At 43.2% G+C, this 22,586-nt stretch overlaps 1 protein-coding gene across 3 annotated transcripts in view; it reads left to right on the top strand.

Moving 5' to 3' along the window:
• RORA (RAR related orphan receptor A) overlaps positions 1-22,586 on the top strand; it is a 504,081-nt gene that overhangs the window by 467,354 nt on the left and 14,141 nt on the right. For all 3 annotated transcript variants that reach the window (XM_073579504.1, XM_073579505.1, XM_073579506.1), the window contains 6 exons: positions 13,991-14,132; positions 15,936-16,331; positions 17,107-17,228; positions 18,206-18,338; positions 18,742-18,849; positions 19,733-19,843. In XM_073579504.1, coding sequence (XP_073435605.1) covers positions 13,991-14,132; positions 15,936-16,331; positions 17,107-17,228; positions 18,206-18,338; positions 18,742-18,849; positions 19,733-19,843 — 1,012 coding nt within the window. The remainder of the gene's footprint in view (positions 1-13,990; positions 14,133-15,935; positions 16,332-17,106; positions 17,229-18,205; positions 18,339-18,741; positions 18,850-19,732; positions 19,844-22,586) is intronic.

Here is a 22,586-nt window from a genome sequence, read left to right as displayed (position 1 = left end):
ATTTGTTTCAGCGAAACAGGCAACATTGTCAGAAGCAGGGACTGTGGCAGCAAAGAAGTGAGGCAACAGACCCTGAAGATATGGGTGGTGGCGACTGAATCTACGGTCAATTCTCCATCATCCCACACAAGATGTCATCAGGGGACAGCAGTGACACCCCCTCATGACATCCTGTTTCATGGTGGGTGAAAAAAGCTGCTGAGCAATGACTGCAGGGTCATCCTTCTTTGACGTCTCATTTTGAGACTCCCCCTTAAATTAAACTTCACAGGAATAAAGAAAAAAAACATGTATAGCAAAATGGCAGGATAGGGAGAATGGTAGGGAATCTTATCATAAAGCAAGTTTCAAAAGTGTGTAGGGCATAAAGATCGATGCTTATAAAGGACATTATAGGTATCAGACAACCCCTTTAATTCTGGATGATGCTTATGCAACAGCCCTGGTACAGGGCCATTCCGTTCACTGTTATCCACCCCCACTCAGTGTCCACAGCCGACTGAATAACCACAGACAACAGGTCTCGGGGATAACAGCTGCTTTACTTCAGCAGATCGGGGAGATATAACATGGAGTAATGGTAACAGTTCACGTGGGGAATCCACGGCCAATACAGTCCAGGATTGGATTCTGACACGGAATTGAGGTTCTGGAGCTTTAAGATCCTGTATTAGTTAGAAGCAGTACTTGCAGGTAATTATAAGAGAGTTCATAGTCTATTGGTAGCATAAAGGCAAAAAAAGGGAATATATGGCAATATTTACAGACCTGAAATCCCGTATTCGTTTTCTCAGCTGGTCTCGGTGCGTGTAGATATATGCTTGAAGTAAATAAGGGATAATTTACGGTGAGGCGGGGGACCCTCGATTTCCTCAACACGCAGAGCAATAGGTTCTTCTGTACACATTTAGTGTGACATAATGCCAGAGAAGCATGCCTTAAAATGGACAGCGGGGATCCGGGGTTAAAAGTCTTCAGCCATCTTGGCTGTAGAAGTCAGCGGAAGATCCAAGGCATTAGGCCTGGCTGTGTAAGTCTTGAGATGACGAGAAGGTTGAACCTCCAGGCTTGGAGCCTGGTGGGGGTCAGGAGACTCCTCACATGAGGTCTGCTCTGGGTCACATCTTGAACCAGACTCCCAGGGAACCTTCTAGAACACTGTCTTGTCTCCACAGAGACTGGAGGTAGCTCCTCACATTGAGCCTTGGTGACAGGGTCACCGACCAGTAGGATGACTCTCAATTCTTGTGTCAGATTTCACATTGTGAGATTAATATATAAATCATGAATATATGAGATTAGTGAGTAATGGATTCATTTAAACCATATCACAGTAAAAGGATAACTTAGGGGTGAGTTGAGGTGTACAAAAGCTACTCACGGTCCAGGGTAACTTAAAGGGACATACCCAGTCTGGACCGGGTCACTACACTTACAATTTAGGCTATGTTCACACGTTGCGTTTTTGAAGCAGTTTTCTGTAGGCAAAACTTACTCTGTTGACAATAAAGAATAAACGTCAACAAAGCAGGTTTTGCTGAGTATTTGCCTCAGTTTTTGCTGCATTTTTAGTTCATTTTTTACTACGATTTTACCTGCTGATAAAGTTTAGTCAATAAAAAAATCAACTTCAGCAGGTTTTGTTACCAAAAACACAGCGTAACCTGATTACCTGCGTTTTTGCACTACCCATTGCTTTCAATGGGTTAAAAACGCTGCAAAAACACTAAAAGAATGGACATGCTGCATTGTACAAAAACGCAGCTCTGACAGGAAAAAAAGGTGTGTGCAAGAGATTTCTGAAATCTCAGACTTTGCTGGTACTGTGAAAAGCAGCTGAAAATTTTCATTAAAAAATGCATTAAGGCTATGTACTCACGTATGCAGAAAAAAACGGACTCCTTCCCAGGAAAAATGTGCGTTTTATTGCACGTTTTTTAATGCGTTTTTTACAGGAGCATCCTCCTGCCCATACAATATAGTTAGAAATGTGGATTTTTCCACGAAATTAATGAGCATGCTGCGTTTTTTACCGCGATGCGTTTTTTTCACGGAAAAAAGCGCCTAAATGTGCACAAAAAGTGCAGAATTCATTAAAATGAATGGGATGCTTCTTGTAAGCGTTTTTGCCGGTAGAAACGCGAAAAAAGGCTTATGTTGGTACACAGCTTAAAAAAAACACTGCAAAAACGCAGCGTGTGAACATAGCCTTGATGTAGATTTTTAGATTCTTTTTACTGCAGGCAAAGTTTTCTCATTTGCTAATTTTTCATGACTGATTAAGGTAATTTTTTATGCCATGCTTGATCTTAGGGACATATTTCTGAAAACCTCTACTCTTAATACGCTAGTAACTCACTTCATTGCATTACCCTTAACTAGTGTATCCCACCTTAGGGCTCTTTCACACATCAGTTTTTTGGTATGTTTGCTAAGCATAATTTTTCTGAATAGATGACAGACCTATTGCAATCAATGAGCCATTTCAAAGGTCCTTATTTGATGGGTGTAACAGATCGATTTCACCAATGCAAGTCAATGGCCCTAACAAAAAGCGTGTGGAGGTCATCTGTGTGCTGTCTGAATGATATTGTTTAAATGGTTAGGAGAAGCTAAGACAGTTATTTTTTTTCTTCGTGTGAAAAAATTGCATGCAACAAGGATTGCGAGAAGTGACACAGACGAAAAATAGGATGTATTTCTGAAAATAAATCACAGTAATGCTTGGATATACAGGTACTTGGGTAGAGTCCAACCCCGTAAATCATTATAGATTGAATCCGGCACTCTTAGATAGTGGGGATGCACACAAGGATGGTGCAGGACCTTCATAGTAGGGCATCCCTATTCAGAGCGGGAGCAGTTGGGGACTGTAGGATTTTGTAGCCATTCCTAGGGATTTATAGGGCTATATTTCTTGTCCCAGATCTCTGCATATGATCGAGAATTTGAATACTTCTCCTCCCTTCCACTTGTGAATCAGCATCAAATGGGTGAGGACGGTCCTTTATTTTCTATTTAACAAATGTCAGACTACTTATGTCAGGATCAACCACATTAATTTTTGTCCAGCACCATTCAATTTTGGATTGTGTACAAGACAGATTCTTGTGAAGTGGATTAACCTTTTGGCGTTTTACAAGATTAAACTCGGACACCCTCTCAATTGTCGATCAGATATTTGATCCCACTGACTAAAGGCCCTTTTACATTTAGCGATGCACCAGCGATCCCGACCACGATACGACCCGCTCAGGATCGCCGGTGCATCGCTAAATGATCGCTAGTGAGCTGCCACACAGGCAGATCTCACAGAAATACAGCAGACGATACTTACCTTTCAGACGCAGCGATCCTGACGTCCTCCCGCCCGCCTCCACACGTCGCTCGTCGGCGCCACAGGAAGCCCAGCAGGAAGCGCCCGACGAGAAATGGAGCCGGCCGATCTCGCGCGATCAGCGACAGACAGCGGGGGAGCAGGTCGGAGGTAAGTATCACACATAGCGATATCGCTAGCAATATCGCTATAACGTCACAAAATCAGTGACCTTATAGCGATATTGCTAGAGATATCGTTATGTGTAAAACCCCCTTTATTCAACTGAGGATTAGGAAATGGGTCCCCTCCCACTGACTATGTCAGTCTCTTAACCCCATATAAGAGGGAAGGGATCTCCACTGGCTGCAATAGGCACTTTAACAAGTTTTTTTTTAGGCAGCATTGAAAAATTGTGTTGCCTTTAAAGGGAATCTGTCACCCCATTTTTCGAGTATCAGCTGCCGGCACCGCCATCAGGGGCTTATCTACAGCATTCTGTAATGCTATAGATAAGCCCCTGAAGTAACCTGAAAGATAAGAAAAATGAGTGCCGGCAGCTGATACTCGAAAAATAGGGTGACAGAATCCATTTAATGGCCTTCGTAAAAATTATGTTTTAATGTTACCACTCACTTTTTCTGTCATATAGATTTATTGTGGGTTGTACTACTTAGCTGGGTATATCCCACTTCAATGCTTTTTTTCTCATATATATTATGCCAACCACTACCCATATACTGTATGGGGGGGAGGTTGGGGGCCCATCGTAAAATTTAACCTGTTCCCCAGTCACAGACCAGTCCGAGCCTGCATGTACCTATAATACACTCGGGAACGAGTCAAAGAAGTGATGACGATGAAAAATAGTACATAAATTTTATCAGATGCAGATGGCCAAAATGTCTTGACTGTACAGTAATTAAATGAGCGGAATTTTAATGTATATATGTGATGAGTCAGCTTCAGCTGAGTCAACTTTTCTTTAGAGTGTACCCTCTGGGTCGTGGCAGCCACCCACCGAGGGAGAGTTGACCTTGTGAGAAACCACCCCCTATACAGGGAGTGTCAGGGGCAACACCAAGGGGGTGAGCCACCACGACTGCTGGGACAAGACGGCCGGCTCAAGGAAGACACAATGTGAGTGTCTGACGACCAGGGACGTACAGGAAACAAGACAAGACGTAAGTTCAAGGTATCTTCATTAAGGAAAACTTCAGGGTAACATCAGGTGCAAGACGTGATAACAGGGAAAACACAGCAGGGTGCGTGCAAGGGCACGCCAAGGTCCATGGCATGGTACGTGCTAGTTGGCATGCCTGGGTACAGGCAAAGGCACGATGACGTCGGACTCCGGACAGCAGGCAACGATCAACAGGGTCATCAGGTTCCGGAACTCAGATGGTGATCGGCAGGATCCGGACATCCGACAAACAAACCAGGGTACAGGCAAGGAGGCCCAACAGTATTCAGCACATGGTGCGTGTTAAGGAACACGTCAGGGTCCAAGGCAAAGTTCAAGGCAGGGTGCGTGCTAGGGGCACACCAGGGTCCAGGGCAAGGTGCAAGGCAGGGTTCAACACGCTAGGCATGGTGCGTGTATAGGAGACACGCCAGGGTCCAGGGCAAGGTGCAAGGCAGGGTTCAACACACTAGGCATGGTGCGTGTATAGGGGACACGCCAGGGTTCAAGGTCCTGGGCGCGCTAGTGGAGCCGCCAGGATTCAAGATTCAAGGTCCTGCGCGTGCTATAGGCATGCCAGGGGCACGGTACAAAGAATGGTCCTGGCCGTGCTAGGAGGCACGCCAGGGTACAAGGTTAGCAGCGGGTATCACTCGTGCTAGAGAACACGTTGGGCTTTGAAGTTCAGGACTGATGTCCTGTGCGTGCAGAGGAGCAGGCCAGGGTCAGGGTTCAAGACAAAGAGCAGAGCACAGAGCAAGGTACAAGCAAGACAAAGATTCAAGACAGGTCATAGAACTCAGAACACGACAGAGAGACAAGGTTCAGGACAGAACAAGGATAGCAAAAGAGTTGTGCAAGAGTAGCACGAAAATGCACAGTGCGAGAAACAGCGTGAGTGCAAGGGAGCACGGAAACCACGACTGGGGCATCGGCTGGAGGCAGGCGGTCACGACGAGAGGCGGCACGGCTGAGGCACAGACAGGCGGAAACCACTATAGCACTGGCCGGCGAGCACGGCTGAGGCACACAGGCGGGCACGACTAGAGTGGCACGGCTGAGGCACAAACCGGTGGGCACAGGACGACCAGGCGCGTGCAAGCGGGCACGCAGCCACAAGGCAGGGCTAGGCAAAGGTACAGGACAGAGACGCGTGCAAGAAAGCATGGCAAAGCCTAGTACGAGAGGTGCAAGGGCGCACGGAAAAAGGGAGGCAAGACAGCGTTCAAGACAAGGTCCTGTGCGTGTAGAGGGCACGCCAGGGTCAGGGTTCAGGAAAGAGAGCGGAGCGTAGGCCGAAGCCCAGAGCCTTGAAATTAGTCCGGGACAGAGACATAGAACTAGCAGCGGAGAGTAGGCCGAAGCCCAGAGCCGGGTCAAGGCAGAGCCATGAGACTAGTCAGGGAGTATGCTAGAGAGCACCAGAGGACAGAGTCTAGCAGCGGAGCGCAGGCCGGAGCCCAGAGCTGGGTCAAGGCGGAGCCTTGAGACTAGACACGGAACATAGGACGAATAACAAGGCAAGGAAGAGCTTAGGCAAGACATAGCGAAACAGGCTAAGGCAGAGAACAGCAAAAGTACTGCAAAGCAAGGCAAGGACAAACATGGCACGAGAGACAACACAAGACATGGCACGAGACAAGAGACAGAGTACAAGCACAGAGCGTGTGCAGAGGCGCACAACAGGGGAGCGTGCAGGGGCACAGAATACAGGGAGCGACCGAGCAGACCAAGCAGCCATGCCGGGAAGCAACATGATACTCAGGCCCCGACCATAGGAAGGGGCAGTCTGATATAGCACCATAGCATCTCCACTTCCGGGTTAGGACCAAGGAAGGACTTCCGGTTCAGATCCTCCTGGGTCATAGAGAGCGATGCTAGATCAGACTGGCTGGACTATAGAGAAGGTCACATGATCAGGGCTTCCCGGAATACAGAGGATTGCAGAATCAGACAGTGCTGGAACATAGGAAAGGTCACATGATCAGGGGCTTCCAGGAATACAGAGGATTGCAGAATCAGAGCAGAGACGAATGGTTGCCTAGCAACGGCGTGCAGCCATGAGGTAAGGCGCGCGTGCTCACTGCTCCAGGCATCATGCGGTATAACAGTCATGAGGTGCGTGTGCACACTGCTCCAGGGATCTTGCGGCATAACAGTCATGAGGTGCGCCTGTACACACAGGCGAGACCCACGGAGCGCCCGCAGGGACCCGGACCTGGGGACAATGAGGCATGACAGACATGACAATGGGGATCATGCAGCGCAAGCAACATGACGGCATGACAATATATCTGCTTTCACCCAAAAATTTGAAAAGATTAAAATGTAGCACTCCTCCCATCAAAAATGTTATCCTTTTAATATTTACTGCAATCATCATATTATATAGCACTGTGTACTTCCAATTGCTCATTTTGCTCTTCTACCCAGTTAATGCTTCTTTTTCCCATTAGGTCTATGACATCACGTGATTAAAAACTGACTAGCTGAATCCTTCTAAGCTATATGTAGAAACAGGAGGTCTATTTTCACATTGAGTCATCGGTCATTGCAAAAGTCAATGGCACGGGAGAAGGTGAACAGCTGGGTAAGGACTTGAAGAGCGGAATGATTTCTGCAGGCGCAAGGCACTTCAGGTTTCTACATAGAGCAAAGAAATGAGAAGAATTAGCTGGGTAGAAAGGCAAAATGAGAAATTGTAAGTACACAGTGCTAAACAATGTGATGATTGCAATATATACCGGTACTTGCTTCATTACATTTGGTGGTTTAGAGGCGATCAAACAAAAAATTGCAACAAAAATGCACAGGTTCCCTCAGAGGATGTGATATTAATGTAATTTATTAATAAAGTGCTTCACAAAATAGCTAAGCCAAATAGGAACTTATTACAGGGTGTTTTGTACTATCCTAATATGACAGTTCTTCGAAAAGAATCAGGACAGGGATTATTTTTTTTATTGCAAACTTATCTTGATTCTGCAATTAAAGTAGACTTACAGAGTCTGAAAGGGGTGCAAAAGGAAAGGGCCGTCATAGGCCATGTGCACATGTTCAGTATTTTAGCTCAGTATTTCTAAGTCAAAACCAGGAGTGGAACAATCAGAGGAAAAGTATAATAGAAACACGTCACCACTTCTGGATTTATCATCCACTCCTGGTTTTGATTTACAAATACTGAGGTAAAAAAACTGACCAAATACTGAACGTGTGACCGTGACCTTATGGGTTGAAGGGAGTTTTTGCCTGCACAAACCTAGGCTGTGCTCACCTGCATCTCCACAATTGCCAGCAACCAGTACTACAAAATACTTCATATGGGGTATCTGTGTACTCAAGGGAAATTGCACAACAAGTTTAGGGGTCCATTTTCTCCTGTTACCCTTATTAAAATTAATTAAAATTTAAAAACAATTGGAGCTTAAAAAAAATTTTTTTTTTTTTTTCACGGCTCAATGTTACAAATTTCTGTGAAGCACCTTGGGGGTTCATGGTGCTCACCACACATCTAGATAAGTTCCTTGAAGGGTCTAGTTTTTAAAATGGGGTTACTTGAGGGTTTCCACTTAGGCACATCAGGAGCTCTCCAAATGCGACATGGCGTCAATTCCAGCCAATTTTGCTTTTAAAAAAATCAAACGGTGCTCCTTCACTTTGGAGCCCTGCCGTGCGCCCAGTGTTTTTTCCCCTACATATGTGGTATCACCGTACTCAGGAAAAATTGCACAACAAATTTTGGGGTCCATTTTCTCCTGTTACTCTCGTGAAAATAAATTTTAATTTAGGCCTAATTTTTTTTGGGGGGTGAAAAATAGTTAAATATTTATTTTTTCCTTCCACATTGCTTCAGCTAGCGTGAAGCACCTGAATGGTTAAACTTCTTGAATGTGGTTTTGAGCACCTTGAAGGGTGCAGTTTTTAGAACTGTCATTTTGGCTATGTTTTGTCATATAGACCCCTTAGAGTTACTTCGAATGTGAGATGGTCCCTAAAAAAATAATGGTTTTGTAAATTTTGTTGGAAAAATGAGTAATCGCTGGTCAAATTTTAACCCTTCTAACTTCCTAACAAAAAAAAATTATGTTTCAAAAAATTGTTCTGATGTAAAGTCGACATGTGGGAAATGTTACTTATTAACGATTTTGTGTGACAGAATGCTCTGGCTTCAGAGCATAAAAATGTAAAAGTTTGAAAATTGTGAAATTTTACCCTAATGTTTGATATTTTTACAAATACTAGCAAAAATATCGAACAAATGTTACAACGGTCATGAAGTACAATATGCCATGACATAACAGTCTGATCAGAATTGAAAAAATTGGCCTGGTCATGAAGATAAAAACAGGTTTTTGGGTGAAGGGGTTACAAAGACAACTGTCCTTCAGACATGCCTGTATATTACAGGTAGACAGGAGCTTTCATGACACATGGGTCTGGCACACCAAGGCATTAATAAACGGAATTTTATTTTTACGTGACTGTTAATGGGTAAAGAGTTTTTCAGTTTTCTGTCCTTTATCATATAGCTCTCTCCTCTCCAACCTGTTACACAGTTTTGCTGGAACCGATAATCTCTGTAGCACAAACATGAATGTGTTGCTGTGCGTTGCCATCTGCTTATCTGTCATTTCTGCTAGGGCAGGGGCATCCGTGACATTAATCATTTCCTAATCTTTTGTTTGATTGAAAGCGGCTCTTTTTCTATGAGGGAGGACTTTATACACAAATAATTTACTGTCCTTTTTACTGGGCACATGTTTGGAATAATAGCTGTCCTAAGGGGCCCTAGGGTTGAGCCAGAGTTTAATTTACTTAGCGATTTTAAAAAAATCCATATACTAAATAAATGACTAGGAAATACTCTGAGAAAAAGATTGACATTTTCTACTCCTTCAGATCACCTGTAAGCAGGTACGGACTGGGGCTGAAATTCAGCCCTGGCATTTGAAATCACACCGGCCCATGTTGTCCCCATCCCCAAGCACCAGATGGGGATATATTACTAATATTACCCTGGATGGAGGAAAGAAAGACCAATGTTTCTAAGTAAATACTGGGGTAAGTGACGGAGTCAGCGACTTTGTGCTCCATCACAGCTCTTAACAGTATGGGTGTCTTGAGAACACAGATTCTGTTAACAATGTAGCAGACAAGGCAGCCAACAACCACTCATGCCCTTCTGGCATTTTCCAGAATTGCCAGATGGCCAGTCCGGCCCTGCATTTTCCAGAATTGCGAGATGGCCTGTCCGGGCCTGCCTAAACTCGAGACAACCACTACATAACATAAAAAGTTTGTGGGTAACCAGTGATGATTCAGAAGCATTAAGATAATGTAATATCCTTACCCATCCCTACTGACTCTTTGGTAATTGTAGTCAGATTCAACGGCAATAATCCTACTGGCATCCCTAGCAACGGTGACTGTGGCACCTTCTCCCATGGAGGCAACCAACATGATTGACAGGGCTATCTGTGACCGTGATGGTCCTTTTGACCAGCCAGTCAGTGGACCAATCCGCACACTGTTTCAGTGGTCAATAGATGTTCTAGGTTTTATTTACATTTCCTCCATTACCAGGGTGGGCCATTTATATGGATACACCTAAATAAAATGGGAATGGTTGGTGATATCAACTTCCTGTCTGTGGCACATTAGTATATGGGAGGGGGAAACTTTTCAAGATGGGTGGTGACCATGGCGGCCATTTTGAAGGTGGCCATTTTGTATCCAACTTTATTTTTTTCAATGGGAAGAGGGTCATGTGACACATCAAACTTATTGAGAATTTCACAAGAAAAACAATGGTTTTAACGTAACTTTATTCTTTCATGATTTATTTACAAGTTTCTCTTTGTTTACAGCCATTGACATGTCGCAGAGGTTAACACGTGAGGAGCGGATAGAAATTTTGTTGATGTCTGGTGAACGCAGTACCATGGTCATTGCAGCAGATTTCAATGCAAGACACCCTGCGCAAGAAAACTGTCACCCTTCCCATTTTATATAGGTGTACCCATATAAATGGCCCACCCAAAAAAGTTTGCCTCATCACTGAACATAATGTTCTGTGTAAACTGAGGGTCCTGTTCCAATTTTTGTTTTGTCCATTCTGCAAATTCAGCGTACTGATCTGGGTCACCAACCATTCCCATTTTATTTAGGTATATCCATATAAATGGCCCACCCTGTCTATCATAGTGCCCATGCGGAGGAGGGATACTGCCCACACTAAAGAACATTGCTTGAGCGGACATTGCAAGGTTACCCTGCTCTGCTCAAAATGGTGGCCAGAATAAGTTGTGCAGATAATACTCCTCACCCAAACCCAAGACCTCTACCTTGAAAGCTGCGTTCTGGACAGAATAACCTATGGCATTTGTCTGCGATGGTGGGTGGTAGAGGAAGTCCTGTATCACATCATCTGCCCACACATCTCATTCTACCGTCAGAGCGGCAGCCGTGCTCTCTGACCAGAGAATGAAGGAGAGAGATTAGAAGAGCACATACCTGCCAATCAGATGGAGACATGAGAGATGTGTAGGAAGATGTGTCAGCAGTACTGTCTTTAGATATTACTTGCCCTATATGATGAAAAAGGAAAGTGTGAGAGAAGCATGCAAATTATTTGTAGAGATGTAAATGATTTCTGATCAGATCCATGTAACATTAGGTCGTTGCTTAAAATAGCGTGCATTATAGAGCCGGAAGCCTCGTGTGTGTTATGAACATGGTGCATAGTTGTGTGGCTACTGATGTCGTTTTTAGTAACACCCTGGCCTTTTCTTTTTCCCTTCATACAGCAGTAGTAATGATGCCATTTGCAGGTTCAGCACACAGCAAGTCTAAACTCACATGAGACTCTAAAAAAATTGTCCACTTTAAACCAGAAAAAAGTGTCAAATTTTTGGTCTATATTGTCATCCATATGCCATCCAAGCATGGGTTGTTGTTGTTTTTCATCCATTTTTATATATCAGCAGTTACTAAAATGTATAAGATCAAATACAGTTTCATACATGAAGAATTGATTTATATGCCATACGGTTGGTCTGTGAGTGATCAGATTTCTTTGGCACCCATAGCTTTGAATAGGAGATTTGCAACTGAAATACGTCAGATACTAGTGCATGATGCAAATTTTATTTTTTTTTCCACGTGGACATTCAGTCCATGTAAAAAGAGAAAAAAAAAACAGCCAGCTGAACAGCGCAATTAAATAATATTATTCCTAGTGCTCACCGTATGATGTCGTTTTTTTTCCCACTAACAGCAAAAGTATGGTTGCGTGAATATCTCCTTATAATGATGCCTACAACAAAAATCTAAACATATGAACTGGAATATAAGTTGGTATGCATGTGACATGTAGGTGCATGTTCACACTGGCCACTAAGGGTGGTTTCACATTAGCGTTTCAGGGCGCAGCGACGGCCTGTGCACGGCCGCTGCTAAGCTCCGCTCCTGTCGCACCTCCTCCGGTAGCTCCGCCTACGGGCGCATGACGCTGCATGCTTCCTGCGTCACCTATCTTTATCACTGGGGACGCAGGCCGTGCGCAGTATGCGTTTGGTGGCGCATGCGTCCTTTTGACAGTGCGCCGAGCGCAACCAAATTGCAACAGGTTGCGTTTGGCGCTGGTCGGCGCACCGTCAAAAGGACGCATACGCCGCCAAACGCATACTGCGCACAGCCTGCGTCCCCAGTGATAAAGATAGGGGACACAGGACGCACGCAGCGTCATGCGCCCGTAGGCGGAGCTACCAGAGGAGGTGCTGCAGGGGGCGGGGCTTAGCGGCGGCCATGCGCAGGCCATCGCTGCGCCCTGAAACGCTAATGTGAAACCACCCTAACACCTAAGATAAAAAACAAAGTGAGCAAATACCCTGCAGTAAATAATAGCCATAGTGCATGAAAATAAAACCTAATGACGCCTGTAGAGCATGCCTTTAGTTAGTGGTTTGTATCTTGTCACCTCTTATAAAGGACCGATACGTAAGACTATATTCAGAGGATTGGATTTTTCATTATTCTATCTACTGGCTAACACGGTACAAAAATATATATCTTTCCCGTATCATTCTGTGTGCTCTCCATGTCCGCAGAGAACAGCACATGGACCCACAGAGGTCAGTGGCGCAATTTAGACAATCTAATTTTTATCCACATAGAAACGACATCTGCGTAAATAAAATATACACTTCTCATTTTGGTTTGCCAATAAGACTTTACCATTGTACCTAATGGATGCAGAAAAGAACAGCATCTGTACAGATGCTATTTATCTGATAACCATTTTTCACAGATGCGTAACATAAATGACACAGAAAACTGAATTGGACCTTACATAATTAAGCAAATTGCTCCTTTTTAGTTATGGATGTCAAAAAAAAATGGATGTCAAAAAAACATACAGACCTGATTTTTCTTTCACTCCCTTACACTCAGTCGCCAACTCCCGAACTGTAAAACGAACTTCCAGGAGAGGTCCATGTTTGGAGTTCAGCACCTACGAACCCCGAACTCTACAGTTTGGGTTCGCTCTTCTCTACTAATAGCTATTTCTTCAGTTTGAGCAAGTGATCTGAAGGTCAGAGCAAAATGTAGAAGGCTGATTGTTGGGTGACTGATGCCAGAATATATTCTATCAATGACATTTTAGGTCCTATTTTCATTTAGAACAAATCTATCCAAACTACGGATGCCATTGTGGTCCATAAAAGAAAACATTAGCTATGTGCATCCGTATAAATGTGTTATATTAATGAAGTACCCCTGTCTCTCACCTTGTTGACCTTCACTGACATGTACATGATACTCGGGCTGACAAGGATGATGTATTTCCAAAAACCTCTTATTTAGAACTTTCCGTGTCTTTAACCATTGAGATTGGAACTAGTCCTCATGGTTGGTAAAGATGAAGAAACCCGTCAAAAAAGGCCTATGTTTTAATTGCTGGTCCTATTTGAGAGATTAATGAGCCAGAGGATTCTGCCACAGCCAGCCATAAATCACCGAGCTTTCAGAGAGTCTCCTTGTCACCCACCGGAGCGGAGACTTCTCAGCATGGCCGCCGGTACAGTGAGGCCTGGCAGCTGGCAGCTGCTTTCTTGTAATTAAACAGCCAATGAGCAGCTAATTAAGACATATGTGTATACAGGAGTGGAAGTGGATATGGTAATGAAGAAGTCTATTCATTAGGCAGGGATTGTCAGAAGACTGCAGGGAGGCCTGCTTTATCCATGCCTTGTGTATTCACACTGATGCCGTGGGACTGGACGGGCCTGAAGGGAAGATCACTGATTTCTTATGCGTATAGTGCACAACAGGTGTAAAGTATACAAGTTTACCTCCCTTATGTCTGAACATGCACCTCATGGATGGATAGATAGTACATAGATTAGATATATACATTGCATGGATGGATAAATGAAATATTTTGGGATTTCACAATACGAGTAGGACTTTAGTTTTGCTTTTCCTTTCAGGGTTTCTTCAGACGAAGCCAACAGAGTAACGCCACATATTCGTGTCCAAGGCAGAAAAATTGTTTGATCGACAGGACAAGTAGGAATCGTTGTCAACACTGCCGGCTGCAGAAATGCCTTGCTGTGGGCATGTCACGTGACGGTAGGTGACAGCGGTAATAGATTGTGTTTGCTTACAAACAAGCAAAAGTTAGGCTACCGTTCACATGTTCGTTTGCGCCTTCTGTTACTACTGCATGCAGAAACTTTTTTTACATTCTGCAAAACAGACACCAAAAGGAACTTGGACAGACCCAACCCCATAATAATCAATGGGATCCCTCTTCTGTTTGCATAACTTAAGCAATGGGTAACTTTTGCACATGAATTCCGTTTGTCTGTTTCTAAAACAGAAAAGACAGACGGAACGTGCAGTCGGCTATATGACACAGGCATGAGCTATAAAATCAAAATTGAGAGTGCTTTTCATAGCTGTTGTGATGATGGTCACCTTTAGGGCTCGGACAACTGTTTTACGTGTTTTTGACGTATCACACTCATACCCATGTTATTCTATGGGGCACATGTCCGATTTTTTATTTTTTTTTATTTCATCAAATCAAGTGGCTCGAGGAAAGAATCATTGACAAGTCTGATTTTTGATCAGCGTGTCAGATTAAAATCAGCAGTGCAAGTCTATTGGTCTGTGGAAAATATCGGACTGAACTCTGTGTAGCATAATCAGCCCAATTTTCTTGAATGGAGAGAAAACAGTCCTGTGACAATAGTCTTACTATGAGCTTTAGTCTATTTCTCTGCGTATTCGTGCACTTGGCTGAAAATATTCAGTGGGATTTTTTTTTCCACCAAACCCCAGAGACAGTTTTGCCATTTGACTGCATGGTCCATGCTAGCTGTGACCACTTTCAGGCGTGTTGCCACAAATAGTTTTTTCTTTTTGGCTGGAGTCACACTAGTGTATGGCATCCAGTGCGATATGCTAATGACCCTCGACTCCTGCTCTGCTGCTGGGAGCAAAGTTTCTTGCTACTGTGCCCCGAGCCTCTCGCACAGAGCGGATCAGAGCACAGCTGCGGAGAAACTAATTTCTCCATCTCCTCCGCTGTCTGCGTATACTGCACTGGGATGATATTTGATGTGATGTGCGCTGTGTCACTCGCACCCATAGACTTATATGGGTGCGAGTGGGCCGAGACTCGGTGCTAATCGCAGCATGCTGCGATTGTTCTCAAATGCCAATTTAGCATGAGAAAATAATCGCAGATGTGCGATCTGTCCCATAGATTAACGCAGAGCCGAGTGCTATGCGATGTTTTCTCTCATAGCATTCGTCTGTATTCTACGGTAGTGTGACTCTGGCCTTAAGGCCAAACTCGCCATTGTCGAAGGGGTCAGCCACCAGTCCAATGTATATGAGGATCACATCCCGACAAATGATTATTGCAAAGATATAAGGATCCAGCATGTCCAATTTCTGACTGCTGATCATTTGGTTTTTGAAGCAACAAGCTGCTGCCAGAGATGTCTGGCAGCGGCTATTTCATAGAGAACACTACCATGTAACTCTGGGCTCCTAGGATTTACTGTAATCAGAGCAGTGTCTGCATGGAGTAGGTATTTTCTCCCTGTGCTTGTTTGGGTGTCCACCAGGTGCTCCAGATCCCTCACATTCTCCAAAAACATACTGATCGTTTAATTGGTTTTCTATGAAATTGTCCCTGGCTTATATGTGTAGGGTTGCATGTCAGAGGGATATGTGAACACCTTCTCCATGCAGTATTTCTAAATGTGCCAAAACTATACATGTTAAAAAATATATATATTTCTCCAAGCGCATTCCCCATCGTGAAAATAAAGCTGAACTCCATTGTGGACAGAAATTAATTTCTTCATCCCAACAATACTAATAAACTTGTTTGTTACATTTACCTCTACTTCTCTGTAGCTGTAAAGTTTGGTCGCATGTCCAAGAAGCAGAGGGATAGCTTATATGCCGAGGTACAGAAACATCGCATGCAGCAACAGCGAGACCACCAGCAGCAGCCAGGGGAGGCAGAACCACTAACTCCTGCAGGATACGGCCTGACTCCTAATGGGCTGACAGAGTTACGGGATGACCTGGGAGGATATATGGAAGAGCACACACCAGACGAAGGCAAGAATGAGTCGGCAGTAAGCAGCTTTTACCTAGATATCCAACCATCCCCAGATCAGTCGGGCTTGGACGTCAATGGCATCAAACCAGAGCCTCTCTGTGACTACACGCCGCCATCATCCTTCTTCCCCTACTGCTCTTTCACTAACGGAGAGACTTCCCCCACCGTATCAATGGCAGAACTTGGTAAGTTGCACAAGGAATTTATATTAGATCTTGGATTGAGGTTTAGCCTCCCTGGTTCAATCCTCGCTATATGGAATCTGTCAAAGCTGGACTTATAAAGGAATAAAATGTCCTTTGTAAAAACTGCAAATTATATAAAGTGTTTCTTAATCGCTGGGATTATAAAACTGAATTGCCCTGTGTATTCCATTTATTTCTACCTATTTTGATCAACATCTATCATAAAAAATTAAAGGGGTTTTCCAATTTTTTAAAAACAAGGTAAACCCAGAAACAGTCATAAAATAATAAAAGAAACAAGATTCATTTAATCACTTCGTGTCCGCCTCTGGTCCTTCAACCAGTTTTCTGTTTGCCCGGTGGCATCAGTGATGTCCCATTTCCCCAGATAAGCTCTACAGCCAATCACTGACCTCGGCACTATGCTGCACAGCTGAGGCTACTGATTGGCTGTAATAGTCACATGGTCTACAAGAAACGTCATTGTTACCACCAGGTAAAGAGAAGACCGGCAGAAGACCAGGAATGGGCAGCTGGAGCATTGGGGGTTTAGATGGGCTTGTTTTGTTATTTTATGACCAATTCTGGCTTTTGGTTTTTTTTTTTTAATAAATCAAAAAGCCCATTTAAAGAAAATCTAAAGCATGTTTTTTTTCTGCACTGAGCGTCTGTGTTTTCATTTGACATTACACTCCATTACTTCCAAAGGTCACTGATTAGAGGAAGTCGTGCTTGTCATTTAGATGTTGTGACTCCTTTTTTTTGTCATTGTCAGAACATCTTGCTCAGAACATCTCTAAGTCTCACATGGAAACCTGCCAGTATTTGCGTGAGGAGCTGCAGCAGATAACATGGCAGACCTTCCTCCAAGAAGAGATTGAAAGTTACCAGAGCAAGGTACATAGTGAGAGAAGACGTCTATATGGAAGGGGAATGTCCTGTACAAAGTGATCTATAGCACTGAAGACAAATGGGAATCCTAAACCAGGCAAAAGATTACTGGGGGGTCGGGGGGTGGGGGTGTTTAGCGAAGCCAGGCGTAGAAATAGATAAGAAAAGTATTAGTGTTTTCGCTATATATCTGTACTGTGGATCCAATCCTAAATTCATTGAAAAACAAAACATGCAAAAAAGCACTAAATCAGCCTGGATTTTATATAGTGAGTTGTCATTTCAGGCCAGGGTCACGCGTCATTTCCGCGTCGGAGAGGTGCTTCTAATCTGAGTTCCCATACCCTAGTGTTATATTCACCAGCCGTCTTCAGCTCTTCATGGTACCACTCGGGTACGGTGCCGCCATCTTACGACCGCAACTTCTGACTGGTAGTCAGAGGTAATGGTCACAAGCTCTTATTGTAATTCTGAAGGCCTCGTTCTGGTTTTCATAGACTTGCATTGAGTTGTGACTTCCGTATCACTTCCAACAAACACTGGAGCGATCCGTCAGATTACAGCATGCAGAAACTGAACCGGAGCAGTGCTGTATAAGACTAGGAGCAGGGGACATACTCCAGCACTGCAAAAAAAATGCTACAGGGCTGTGATTTCAAGAAATAAAATAAGAGTAAAGAAGAGGCAGTGGAGTACAGTCTATACATTTACACATATAGCCAGTGTCCTCCAAACTATGCTACAGATGGAACAGGCTGGCAGGAATATTCAGTAGGTCATATTTTTTTTTATATACTTATGTAATACTACTACCAGTCTGTCTCGTCTGAACCAAAACCGCTTTGGTGCCAACAGTTTGCAGGACACTAATGCCCCCTATTGGAATAAAATGAGTATTACACCAAGATTACAGAACTGCAGTCCTGTGCAAGGCACATCCATTGAGAAACCAATTAAGCATTGCTTTGTGTTTCCCTATACAGCAGCGGGAAGTTATGTGGCAGCTTTGTGCAGTAAAAATCACAGAGGCCATACAGTATGTGGTTGAATTTGCTAAACGCATTGACGGATTCATGGAGCTGTGTCAGAATGACCAGATAGTGCTGCTGAAAGCAGGTTCGTATATGACCGAGAACATCTAAAAAGCGAATTATTAAAAAAAATGTTGAAATCAGAAATAGTACTTCTAATATTCAGCATATAAAGAAGCCATAGAACTGGTCACCCAAGCCCTTTCTGCCATGTAGGTGCAATAGAAGTATTGGAGGGCCAGTCAATCTGCGTAACAGGCTACTGGCGCTCTAGCTCAGGCTTAGAAGAGCAAGTAATGCATGCAATAATATCAAGAAATCTATCATTTCTTCTTATCGTAGCTGGAATCTCTCGCCATAAGCTTGCCACAAATTTGTGTTACACTATTGTATTAGTTGGAATTATACAATGGCCACAATGCTGTAAATATCATGTATAATGAATTAGAATGTATGTGTAATAACTTTTATGCCTTTTTTGTTTCTAGGCTCACTGGAAGTTGTTTTCATCAGAATGTGTCGTGCCTTCGATTCTCAGAACAACACGGTGTATTTTGATGGCAAATATGCAGGAATAGAGGTTTTCAAAGCTTTAGGTAAGGGTCTTTAATCAGACAGTGGAATGTAATGGTCATAGAAGTAGCAGTAAAATAGAAAAATCTTGCACTTGGCACTGGTATGGTAGTTGTCAGTTGCACTTTGAACACACAATGCTACATAATGTATTACATAACGCTGCATTATGTACCGCCGACAGTAGGGTCATACATCACATTGCTCTACGGTAATGCTTCAGGACATGCTGTGCCATGCTTCCCAACATTCCTAGGATAGTCACACCTGGTTTGTGATGGTTTAATAAGTAATTCAATGCCCAGTGTCTAGGGCACATGCTGTGCTTCATACCTGGTTTTTAGCTTTGGATACCAGCTGAGGGACATTGGATTGCACAACAGAGAATTATAGCCTTTCTGTTGTACTCACTGAGTGCCATGGCCTGTTAATGGTTAATATTGGTGCCTGCACAACAATATCATTCGTTTGGATTTGTCCTTTCATTTGATCCACTCACCCAGGACTACCTGTATACTTTGCCGTCCACAGAAAGTAAAAGTCCCATTGCCCTCAGATTGGTTAGTGCTACAGCAGTACCTAATTTACGAGGCTCTATCATGACAGCACCCACTTCCTGCCTCCATAATACTGGTCTCTACTCATTTAATAGCAACATATACTTTCGTAGCCAATCAGCAGCCTTGCATATCTACTGTAGCTGTCACATCAGGTGAGATTAATCTCATCTGTCAGGACAGGATGAGATTAATTATATATTTATATTACTGTACTATATTATAAATATTAGTAATGTACTAAGTAAGTAACTAAGTGCTGTTAAGACATATAAAAAAGAATGCCCTGATCTGATATGTGTCTGCATCTATCTTACCATTTGTTATCTCTCCCCTTCTTGCACTGTAGGTTGTGAAGACTTCATGAGCTTTGTGTTTGAGTTTGGGAAAAGTCTATGTTCATTGCACTTGACAGAGGATGAAATTGCTCTATTCTCTGCCTTTGTGCTCATGTCAGGAGGTAATTTTTTATTTTTTTTTTTTTATTATGCTTTGCTTATATTTATTTATTTTACTTATATAGCGCCATTATTAATATTCCACAGCGCTTTACAGACATTATCATCACTGTCCCCATGGAGGCTCACAATCTAAATTCCCTATCAGTATCTATTTGGAATGTGGGAGGAAACCCACATAATCACAGGAAGAACATACAAACTCCTTGCAGATGTTGTCCTTGGTGGGGTTTGAACTCAGGACCACAGCGCTGCAAAGCTGCAGTGCTAATCACTGAGCCACCGTACTTCATGACCAATCCAATTTTTACAATTCCAACCACTCTCACTTTATGAGGTTATAGCTCTGTAACGCTTCAACAGATCCCACTGATTCTGAGTTTGTTCTTTCCTGACATATTGTACTTCATATTAGTGGTAAAATTTATTCAAAATGGAAATTTGGCAAAAATTTTGAAAATGTTGCAATTTTCAAATTTTTAATTTTTGCACCCTTAAATCAGAGAGTAACATCGCACAAAATAGTTCATAAATAACATTTCTCACATGTCCACTTTACATCAGCACAATTTTGGAAACATATATTTTATTTTTTGTTAGGAAGTTATAAGGGTTAAAAGGTGACCAGCGATTTCTCATTTTTCCAACAACATGTACAAAACCATTTTTTTAGGGACCACCTCACATTTGAAGTGAGTTTGGGGGGTTAATATAACAGAGAATACCCAAAAGTGACACCATTCTAAAAACTGCACCCCTCAATTTGCTCAAAACCACATTCAAGAACTTTATTAACCCTTCAGGTGCATCACAAAAACTAAAGCAATGTGGAAGGAAAAAAATGAACATTTTACTTTTTTCCCCAAAAAATTTCTTTAGAACCAAACTTTATTTTCACAAGGGTAACAAGAGAAAATGGAGCACAAAATTTGTTGTGCAATTTCTCCTGAGTACACCGATAGCCCGTATGTGGGGGCAAGCCACTGTTTGGGCGCATGGCAGGGCTCAGAAGGAAAGGAGAACCATTTCATTTCTTGAACCCAAAATTGGCTGGAATCAATGGCACACGCCATGTCATGTTTGGAGACCCCCCTGATGTACCTAAACTGTGGAAACCCCCCAATTCTAACTACAACCCTAACACAGCCCTAACCCCAACACCACAACCCTAACCCTAGCCCCAACCCTAATGGAAAGAAACACATTTTTTTTTAAATTTTATTATTTATACCTAACTAAGGGGGTGATAAAGGAAGGTTTGATTTACTTTTTTTTTATTTTGATCACTGTGACTAGGTCTCTCACAGTGATCAAAATGAACCAATATGATACATTTCTTATTGTTGCCAGATGCGTGCGCCCGCCATTTTCTTCCCAGAAGAAGACGCTGACGGCCGGGGAACACTGATAGCTGATAGCTGCTACTGCGCAGGCGCCCCTGGCACCATTTTCAGAATGGCTTTTTTTTCCCTCACTCAAGTAAATCTGCAAAAGGGATTAAGGGCACAGTAACCAGGTGATTATGCTGCAGCGCAGGTGCCACGAATGGCACCTGCCTGCAGAAGCGTATTTTTTTATTTTTATTCAGTATATGATGGTATTCATTATGCAAACTAGGGGGCAGGTCAGTGAGGGATCAGTGACCTGTCAGCAGTCTGCATAATGAATATCTAATTAGAGCACCACATACATGAACCCCGCCTTAGGACACGAGCATATCATTAACACAAAACTGAAAATAAAAATTAAGATACAGCCACAAGATGGATTTCATCAACCAAGGTATCATTTTATTCAGTATAAGGGCACCGACATGACACTATGTGTAGGTTTCTATGCACAATCCTGCTGACAAGTTCCCTTTAATGACCGCCAATATGCCTTTTATCTGCGGCAGTTAAGGGAACTTATTCCTCAGCTCCGCTTCTTAATGCACTCCGCAGCGTCGGAAAATCTCCAGGGACAGCCGGAGAACATGATTCGGGGCGGTCTTTACCGACCCCAGTGTTGCAATCAACGTTACCCCAGCGTTGCAATCAACGTTATTCACAGAATAATAGCGACCGCAAAAAAAGTCAATTTCCCATTTATTACACTCTCCTCTGATTTAATCTAGCACATCAGAGGAGAGAGAAATAGGGTCCCCGAGACACCCACCCCCCCCCCCCGGTACCTGCGATGTCCACTGGTCTCTCCCACTGTGTCCCCCAGCCCTTGGCATCTTCTTCCAGGAAAAGAAATGCGCCCTCCGAGATCTGTCTGCTGGTAACCGGCAACAATAGGAGATTTCTCCTATTGGTTCATTTTTATCACTGTGATAGACCCTATCACAGTGATCAAAATAAAAAAATAGTAAATCAAGCCCCCTTTTATCAACCCCTTAGTTAGGTAAAAATAATAAAATAAAAAAGTGTTTTTTTTCTTTTCATTAGGGTTATGGTAGGGATTATAGTTGGGGTTGGGGCTAGGGTTAGGGATAGGGTTGTGTTAGGGTTGGAGTTAGAATTGAGGGATTGTCACTGTTTAGGTACATCAGGGGGTCTCCAAACGCGACATGGTGCCCACCATTGATTCCAGCCAATTTTGCCTTCAAAAAGTCATGCTGCCATGCACCCAAACAGTGGCTTTCACCCACATATGGGGTGTCGGCATACTCAGGAGAAATTGCACAACAAATTTTGTGGTCTGTTTTCTCCTGATACCCTTGTGAAAAAAAAAGTTCGGTTCCAAAGTAAATTTTTGTGA

Source organism: Dendrobates tinctorius, unplaced genomic scaffold (assembly GCF_039654945.1).
Source record: "Dendrobates tinctorius isolate UK_male_01 unplaced genomic scaffold, ASM3965494v1 ptg000062l, whole genome shotgun sequence".
Classification (NCBI taxonomy): domain Eukaryota; kingdom Metazoa; phylum Chordata; class Amphibia; order Anura; family Dendrobatidae; genus Dendrobates; species Dendrobates tinctorius.
The sequence above is the reverse complement of the archived record's forward strand: the minus strand, read 5'-3'. Positions and strand labels throughout refer to the sequence as shown.